Raw genomic sequence first — 10,105 nt, forward strand, 5'->3', positions numbered from 1 at the left:
AGCATGGATGGAGTGTTTGTGTGAACTAATATAAATTCAAAGTAAACATCATTACATAAAAGGGTACAGTCTTTTTTTTTTTAGTTTTATTCATTTCAAACGGGCCGGATCCGGCGCGGGCCGTAGTTTGCCCACGGCTGGTATAGAGGCTGAATCGTCAGCAGAGTAGCTGGAGCACAGCTCAGGCTTGTCACCTGCCACATCCACTCCCAGCTCCTCTCTAGATGGACAGCACGCACAAGTGAGCATCCCTGTCTCCAGGCTCTTGCCTTCTCATGGCCAATAGTAAGCCTGCCCAAATAACCCACTGATGGTTGCATGTTGGTGCCCATTGACTTGTGGAACTTGAAAGACCAGGATTCTCCATGACTCTTCCTTTTACATCCACCCTCCACCACCCTCTACACCTGCTGCACATGCAAGGCTTCTCTCACAGCTCTAGCAAACTTACCCTCTGCTGTCTGAGGCCTTTGTGCATGCTGCTCCCACTGTTAGGCAGCTATGTCTCATGCCCAAAGGAGGCCTGTCCTGATCCCCAAGTCTGGAGTAGACCCTTGCTTCAGTGCTCACAGTCTGCTGTGCTCCCCTCGTAGAGATGCTGTCACGGGGCACTACAAGGTGAAGGTCTGTGCCCTCTGCTGGGCTGGAAAACTTTATGGGCAGCAAACACATCCTGTCACTCACAGCTGCACACCCAACTCCTGGCTCAGGGCTTGGCCCATGATTATCATTCAACCAAAAATTGTTAAATGAATGAATAACTGTTTAAACGGGCAAGTTAATTACGAACATACATTTGCTCCTAAACGTCTACTTCCCTAAGACAGTGTTTTCAAACCAAACTATCCACCAGAATCTGTTAAAAATTCAAATTTCTGGACAAGCTCCCAGCCCCAGCCCCCAAATAAAATGGTTCAGTAGATATGAGATGAGAACGGGGACTGTATTTTTCACACTTTGAAAAACACGAAACCAGAAACTCATTCTTGTCTTGCCAATACTTTCTATGGAAACTCTAAAGTCCAATTAGGGACACTGCTGCAGAAGCTACAGCACCAGACCGATTTCCCAGTGCACACAGCACACAGGTCTTGATGACACTTCCCTACAGACCCCCAATGCCCAGGCAACACTCTCATGGAACACCATTACCCTGTACCCGGCTCTGCTCCACACTTCCTCTTTTTCGACCACTTCCACTAAGAGATCTGAAAGCAGCACCCAGTGATGCTCTTCAGGGCATGGATTTCATTGAGCATCTTTGCCTTGTTAAAAACTGATGGCACATGCACAAACCACTGTAGAGCCTGACCTACTCTATATAAAGCAGCCACATTTGGGTTCTTGTTGAGACCACATACCCTGATGTAGGCCTTTGAATCCAGAAAAAACACACAAATGCACTTGAGCTTCACAGACCATCAGGCAAGTCACCAATTAGCAAAGTCCTACCCAACCCTGAAAGCAGCAGCCCCACCGGTACTTCACTGACCAGTTGGAGGTTACTGACAGGAGGCTCCTCCCTCCTCTGGTCTCCACTTATGCCTCACTTAGCACTTCCTTCAACATACTCCTCAAATATCCCCCCCCCAACCCACACACACAGACACACACATTTATTTGCTTCTTTTGAAACGTTAGTGCAGTTCCTGTGTTCAGCTTCTTCAGCCCTCCCTTCTGACTTACTGCAACAGCTTCCTAGACATCTCCCTACCTCTGGACTTGACAACTCCCAAGATTCCTCAACCTATCTCCAAGGTGCAAAGCTCATCATGTGGTTATTCCAGATTAAAATCTTCTTAGGGCTCCAAGTAGCTATCAGGATGACACCTACATATGACACTTCAGCAAATGAGACCTGCAAGGACCAAGGTTGCCATGTCTACAGCCTCTGCCCTATGCCTAGCACCTTCACTCATCTTCCCCTCATCCAAGGAAGACACAGGCCAGGCCCCCCAACCCAGCATCTGGATTTTATGGGAAACAACCCAATTTTCAAACACTGTCAACTACATTAAGAAAAACAATCTTAAACATTGCGATAGATAAGGAAAACACAAATGCAGGCTGACTATAGCCCACAACAGTCTAATTTACCTGCTGCCTGCACATATGTTTTATCTAAACTCAAATGGTTTCCCCTAGATTGGTAGGTACTCAAATAAATGTTTTTTTCAATGAACAAATAAGCAAGTGTATAGGGTGGGAGAAGTCAAAGCAAGGAAAGGAGAGATATGAAAACAATGGTGAATGAAACTTGTGAGATGAAATTGTGTCCCTTTCTGCGCTGGCTGGTTTCCCTTTGGGGTCAGTGAACCAGCTCTTGCCCTGGCATCCCTCAGGGTGCTGCTTTCCTCAGCCCAAACCTGGCTGGGGCCCTGGGCTGGGCTGAGGAAAGCAGCACCCTAAGGGATGCCAGGGCAAGAGTTGGCAAAGGCAGAGATCTGAGCTTACTAAAATCAAGAAGCCCACTTACTAAAGTCATTTAAGATGCACATTCTGTATTCAGTTAAAATATTTTTAAGTAATATAAGGAGACAACAGAGTTATGTCAGAAAAACTTTTAACTCAATTTTCCAGACCAGAAGAGTAAGCTAGAGTTTCAAGGGCTGGAAATAAAAAGCAAATTTCTCAATCTCAGTTTCTGCCACATAAAATTACAAAACAAGATCAAGGACGGCTGGAGGACCATTTGCAGGGAGAAAAACTCAATTTTTGTTTTCTAGAGGAATAAAAGCCCATAAATATTTAAATTTCTATACCAATCAAACGTAAAACTGTAATTCAAACTTAAAAATAAAAAAGTCCATGATTCTCTCTCATCATGGATGTTCCTATCGCTCTCTTCCTCTCCCTTCCTCTCTGAAATCAATAAAATATAATTTAAAAAATAAAAAAAAATTTAACCCTATTTCCCCAATATTATTGTTACTAATAATATCTAAGTTCAAAAAAGGAGACAATAAAGTGAAACAAAATAATTTTACAGCAGACAGATGCTTGTAGAGGAGCCCAGGGAAGAGGTGAGAATTCACCTGGGACAGCATGTACAGTGAACTCACACCTGGTAGGAAGTAAGGACAGATTAAGGAAAGAAGTTAGTAAATGCAATTTGGGAATATTCTATGACTCTAAAAGAATAAGTACAGAATTGGTCCTAATCACCTTTGGGCCTTGGAAATAACTGTTCCTTCCCTCTGCCAAGGATATTCTCTCCCTGTTGTTCACCTAGGTGGTTCCTTGTTGCTTAGGTCTCCCATGAGATGACAGCTCCTAGGGAGGTCTTTCCTGACCACCTAACTCCCTAACACCTCTACCATATCACCCTGTTTTATTTTCTTCATCGCATTTATCAAGACCTAAAATTATTTTATTTGTTTATTTTTCTGACTGACCTTGAAGCAGGGTCTTGTGCCCTGCTGTGTCCCAAAAGCCTGCCACTAAGTCTGGCACATGAAGAGATAATCACTGAAGGAAGATGCTGACACTGCTGGTCAAAAGATTCTTATTTTTGTTAAAGGACTGTCTAGAGATAGGTAATGAAAGGTAGACTCCTTCTGCAGTAATACTTTGAGACCATGCTAAAAATTTTCCATGGTTGATGGCTCCTCTTGATCAATATTGTTCACATCCACACCTTACTAACACTGGTCATACAGAAATGCATAAAATCAAATCCTTAGCTGCAAGAAAGATTTTAAAACACAAAAGGATACTATTTCTAAGGCAGGAAGTATTTTGAGATTACTTTTTAAAAATTTCTTAGTATTTCAGGATGCCATGAAATCTAAGACCACCACCCAAACAAATATAAGGGAGAAAATTCCTGATCAAGCAGTAGTACAAGGTAATGGGGGTGGAGGAAGGCTTATAATTCTCCCTAGGTCAGAAAGGACTTTCTGAATTTTAAAGCCACGGGTGAGGAGGAGAACTCTGGGGGATTCCTGAAGGGTTAAATGTCACAGACTTTCTTAATGCCATTTGGCTAAGAAGTTAACCAGTTTGCACTTACAAAAGAAAGAATCTGAGAAGACTCTTGCGTGCACTTACATGTCGTAAGCATCTGTTCCTTCAATATGAAATGAATCTGTAATGCTGAAAAGAGAAAATATGCAGGGAGTAGTGTTGAGAGGATAGAGAGACCACCAACACAGCGCCATCTGTCCATCAGCCCCACAGACACAACTGTACAGGTGCCACTCACAGTACACTTGCCTCCCACAGAGGGAGTCCTCTCTGTAAGCTGCTTCAGACCAACTTGGATGGCACATTTATTTCCCACAGGGTCTAACACAGTGCCTGGACGATAGGAGGTGTTCAATAACATAATTTGATGACTGGGCAAATGGACAACTGAATAGATTATGAAGGAAGTAAAGTCAGGTGCTGCCATGTGGAAACTGCAGCATCTAACAGCACAAAGATGTCTGACCTTCTAGCTTCTTCCCATACTACACAGTGCTTCTTTACCTCTTAGGCCCTCTTCGGCCTTTTAGGAATGATTGGGTTCCAGATAACACAGACGTCAGGAGATTCTGAGCGAAGAACCCTAAGTCAGTGGTTCTCAAAGAGGGATGATTTTGCCCTCCAGGGGACATCTAGCAGTAATACCTGGACACATTTTTGGTTGTGACATGGGGGGAGGGGATTACTGGCATCTAGTGGGTGGAGGCTGGGGATAGTGCTAAATCACCCACATAGTACACAAGACAATCCTTACAACAAAGAATGCTATAGCTCAAACTCAATACTGCAGAGGCGGAGAAACCCTTGTCTCTGCCTTGGGGGCATATCCCCTTAGCTGTTTCCCCTTGAACTGCACTCCTTTAGCAACTATACTCCCGTATCATCCTAAGGAGAAAAGAGCTATGCTACCACAGGTGTCGACCATATTCAAGGCAGATGCCATCACTACTGTAACTACTGATGTGCCAAATTCAAGTGCAGATTTGCACTTTACAGCTTTTAAAAATGTCTTCTAATCAATTCTCATTTGCTTCTCTCAAGAATCTGGGCAGAAACTTGGGGAAGTATCATTAAACTCATTTTAGAGCAAATAGGAGACTAGATAAGCTACCCACCATCCCTATGAATCGAGGGAATAGAGAAACCAAAGCTCAGAAACATTCACAGTAAAAAAGAAGGAACCCTTACCATTTGCAACAGCAGTGGACCTGGAGAGCATCATGCTAAGCGAAATAAGCCAGTCAGAGAAAGATAAATATCATATTATCTCACTCATTTGTGGAATATAATGAACAACACAAACTAATGAACCAAAATAGAGCCAGAGGAGAAAAAATATACTAGAATATAATAGAAGTAATCCTGTTATTTGCAGATTTTTAATATTTCCTACAACTTTTGTGATATACTATGTTAGTACAGTTTTGGTAATATTATTATACTTATAATCCTTTTATTCTTGAAATATTGTTTATTGTATGTAATATTTTACATAAGATCATTTTTCTTGATTGCATGTAACATTGTTATATTTAAAATTGTTTTTCTTTAAATAAAAAAACAAAGACATTCAGTGACTTGTTCAAGATTGCAGCATGAAGCAGCAGAGTGAGAGACACTCTAAGACAGGCTTTCTGGTAGCTTGTCCCTCTTTCTTTTACAATAGTGGGCTTCTCATCTAAAAGTGATGCACTAATTGAAGTATTTGTCTCCTATTATCATAAGCAAGTTTCCCATGAAATACTAGGACAACATCCCTTTTCACCCAGAAGGTTGCTTTTAGAGGACACAGAGCAGAGTGGGAGGAAGGAAGAGGTTACCAGACTGGGCAGCTGGGTGCTGGATGAACTGTCTTTTAAGCCAGAAGATGCTCTCAGATCCTACCCTAGGTAACATATTAGCCCACTTCTAGGTCATTAGTTCAGGTTGATCAAGATAAAAACGTACATTTAGAGACGCATTTGGGCCGGTTTCTCCAATATAATGCTGGCTAGAAAAAATGGGTATTTGTTTTTGATGGGGTATTACATTACCACTTAAGACTAATAAGATGATAATGAGATAGTCATTTTCTTTATAGGTCCTCCCCAAAAGATTTGGGGGTTTAGACACTTGAGAGAACTTTGAGTCCATTAGGAGTTTGAGAAGGCTCCACAGAAACATGATATTTGCATGCAATTGCGTTCAGTTTCACTCCAATCCTCACTGAGACATGTACTAGTCCCTTGGTCGGCAAACTGAGGCTCGCGAGCCACATGCGGCTCTTCGGCCCCTTGAGTGTGGCTCTTCCTAAGCCTTAGGAGTACCCTAATTAAGTTAATAACAATGTACCTACCTATATAGTTTAAGTTTAAAAAATCTGGCTCTCAAAAGAAATTTCAATCATTGTACTGTTGATATTTGGCTCTGTTGACTAATGAGTTTGCCGACCACTGTACTAGTTTGACCCTTTTAGCAGCACAGAGAGGCACTCTGTGTTATGGCTATGAACCTATCATCTGGCTTAGAGCCCAGGCTCTGCCACTCACCAAATGGGTAACTTTGGGCTGGTCACTTAAACTCTGTGTATCTCATCTGTAAAACAGGAATACAAATAACAGTACCTACTATACAGGGCTGTGGTGAGGATCAGAGGTAAAGTCTCAAGATTTGCCCCAGCATACAATAAGCTCATTAGTGATTATAAATTTGACCAGTTCAGAGAATCTATTTGGGAATTGCACAAAAGGGAATGAAATGATAGTTTTAGTTGCCTCCCTTTCCCTCCTTTTGCTTTATCAATGTCAAACATGAAGAAAGAGAGGAGGTGGCTTTCCTATTTTGCAATTAATTTGGAACTCTGGGTAGCTTTCTCAAGTTATTTTTTAGCATCCTTAGAATGTGGGCTGAACTGGCACCCCAGGTCAAAGGAAAGGCTTCTCCTATCTTCAAAATCAGTGGGAACTGGGTTCCAAACTCAGTCCTGCCACTTCCTAGCATTTGGTAGAACCTTAATCATACTACTTCATCTCTCCAATCTGTACAAGTCTCCATTTCCAATCTGTACAAAAAGGAAAAGACAGGCTGACCTCCTAGGGCCGTAGTGAGGCTTAGATTTTACAAACTGCAGGCACATAATATGAGGCTCAAAAAAATAAGAGATCACAATTGCTGTGTTCTCTTTCTGTATTTCCTCATCGTCTTCAATTGGCCAGAACAAAGAAGCCTTTCTCCCTTAGACACTCTGTGTAACACACTGTATATATCCAACTGAGATGGGCATGGTGTTCTCCCAGAGACTGGAACATATGGATAAGATCTTCCCTGAGGGCATGAAATATCAGTAAAAATGCCAAGCAGCCGAAACCGGTTTGGCTCAGTGGATAGAGCGTCGGCCTGCGGACTGAAAGGTCCCAGGTTCGATTCCGGTCAAGGGCATGTACCTGGGTTGCGGGCACATTCCCAGTAGGAGATGTGCAGGAGGCAGCTGATCGATGTTTCTCTCTCATCGATGTTTCTAACTCTCTATCTCTCTCCCTTCCTCTCTGTGAAAAATCAATAAAATATATTTTAAAAAAATAAAAATAAAAATGCCAAGCAGTCAGAATGGAATCTGCATTGTTTAGTTCATAAGTTTTCTTTGGTCAAGGATAATTAACTTGACAGATTGGAAAGAAATCTTGTCCCAGTAACCTCAGGACATACATACTGTAGATTACGTTTTCAGTTTGAAGGGCATTATACATTACTTATAAAAGTGCTTAGAAAAGCATTTTTATGGTTAGCACCTTATAATAATTCCACTGATCCTGCCAATCAACCTTTATTTTTTCTTTTATAGATAGGGAAAATATGAAGCCTAATTCCAAGTCACACAATAAGACATGAACAAACTCTAGTTAAGGCTTTTAATTTCTGGCTTCTGGCAACCTACTTTGCCACTAACTAACCTTATAACTTTGAGTAATACATTCTGATCTCAGCTTAAACATCTCTACCCCAACAGGATCCATGGCCTGGCCTGAATGACACTTCAAGTCTTCTCTCATCACATCTACTCACCCCAGGCTCCTGAAATTGCCCATCTTATCCTGGAGCTTGTATTCCTCCCCACACTGTGTTTATGCGGGCCTTCTCTCTCTCTCTCTTTCTCTCTCTCTCTCTCTCTCTCTCTCTCTCTCTCTCTCTCTCTCCCTCTCTCTCACACACACACACACACACACACACACACACACACACACACGTTGTGTAATACAGTAATACATACACACCTCTGGCTGAGTACTTAAAATAAGATGTGATTTAAATATAAAATATACACCAGACTTTGAAGACGTAGTACATAAAACTGTAAACCATTCTATAAATAATTTTATATATTGGATACATGTTGAAATGACAAAATTCTGAATATATTTCATTTGAATGAAATATATTACTAACTTTAATTTGACCTGTTTCTGTTTACTTTTTTAATGCGGCTACTAAAAAATCTAGATTAAATACTCGGCTCACATATTTCTACTGGGCAATCGCTGGTCTATACTGAAGGTTCTGTCTGTATCATGACCATCACACTTTCACCCCACCTGCTCCAATAGCACAGCACCTGATAGCAAGTACACAATAAATATTTGTTGAATTAAGGATGTTTCTAAATCTGTCTGTATGTTTCGCCATCTCTACATTGGAGATAGTGGTTCTATTTATAACACAAGATGGTTAGGATAATAACATCATCAAGAAATCTATTACTTTCTTTGAAGGGTAAATTTATGATATGACATTTTACTGAAACGCCTTAAGTTAATTTTGAACCCTTGGGCAATCATTTGTATTTTGAAATATGTTCTTTGAGTTATAATATAAATGTAATAAATGAAATGCTGAAAGAGCTGGAGAGGAAGCAATTTAAGTGGGAAAAAGGGTTGCAAGAACCAAAGGAAAGCAGAGGTATGACCACAGTTAATGGGAAAGCAGACAGGGCCCAAAACTTATGCAAGCGCCTTTACTGTTGTTCTGTGTTAATTTAATAAGCAGAAGACTCGTGGTGCTGATGGATTCCAGTACTAATGGGGACACAGTGCAAGTGGTTATCCAAAAGCCAAAGTCTGTTCGCAAATTTGATCACTACCCCACCATCCACTCCCCCAACCCCCAACAAAAACACCCACACACAATGAATACAATTCTGGTTCCCAAAAAACCCTCAGGTATGCAAGCCCAAAACACACAGTAGTTCTTTCATCAACTGGATCTGCAGAACACAAGAAACAATGTGAGCAGGTAGGTGGAGAGCTAGGAAGGTACACAGGACTACTTCTGCTGTAAGTCTCCTTCCCCACCTTGCCGCCTAACACTCCCTACCTGACCTCTGACACTCCAGCTACAGGAACCAGGTCACTGCTGACCCCAGTATGGAGACAAATCAAAAAAGAAAGCCACCGTGTTACATCCACCGAACGTGAGTGCTGAGTGTGTGGAGAAGTGAGTGAGTGGGCTTCCAGGGGTAAGAGAAGCGGACCAGAAGCTACTCTCCGATCCAGGTCCATCTCACAGATCTGTGAACTTGTCTTTGTTGAGGGCTTTTAAAAATGTTCTGTAAATCTTTCCTTTAAGCCACCAGTACCAGATCACAGAACCTTTGCCATGAATACATACACCCCAGGCAACTCGCAGCTGAGGAGCTGGTACCTTTCCTACCACCTCCTACCAGTGGCAGGAACGGTACAAAACCAGCCCACAGCCTGGGAAGAAAGGCGGGCAGGCGGCGGGGCAGGCAGGAGCAGCGCTGCACCGATGTCCAGCGGGCACGGCCCGCGCAGCCCGCGGCCCTCGGGTGGGGCTGGTCGCAGCAGCACAGACCTAGGCCCCTCCGCGGAGCCCGTGCTCCCACCGCCGCGCCGCCCCCACAGGCGGCGTTTAAAGCACCTGAGGACTGGGGCCTGTCAGTTCTCGGTCCACAGGACGTGTCTGTGCACACGACAAATACACAAAATCTGCGGAGAAGGTTAGAGACTGTAAGACAACCGATCTCCCGATTTACTGCCGACACCTGACGACGCCTCCAGAGCCGGCTGTGACGGGGAGGGGACCGCAGCGCCGAGCTCGGCGGCGGGGGAGGGGCAGCGGAACGGCGACCGGCACCGCGAAGGGTGCG

At 43.0% G+C, this 10,105-nt stretch overlaps 1 protein-coding gene across 1 annotated transcript in view; it reads right to left on the reverse strand.

Annotated features, from left to right (window-relative positions):
• DUSP22 (dual specificity phosphatase 22) overlaps positions 1 to 9,987 on the reverse strand; it is a gene marked incomplete at its 5' end in the record, with an annotated part of 59,480 nt that extends 49,493 nt beyond the window's left edge. Inside the window, one exon of the mRNA XM_006753212.2 lies at positions 9,877 to 9,987. Within this exon, the coding sequence (XP_006753275.2) occupies positions 9,877 to 9,987 (111 nt within the window). The remainder of the gene's footprint in view (positions 1 to 9,876) is intronic.
• Between the last annotated feature and the right edge of the window lie 118 nt (positions 9,988 to 10,105).

Source organism: Myotis davidii, unplaced genomic scaffold (genome assembly GCF_000327345.1).
Source record: "Myotis davidii unplaced genomic scaffold, ASM32734v1 scaffold390, whole genome shotgun sequence".
Taxonomy (NCBI): Eukaryota; Metazoa; Chordata; class Mammalia; order Chiroptera; family Vespertilionidae; genus Myotis; species Myotis davidii.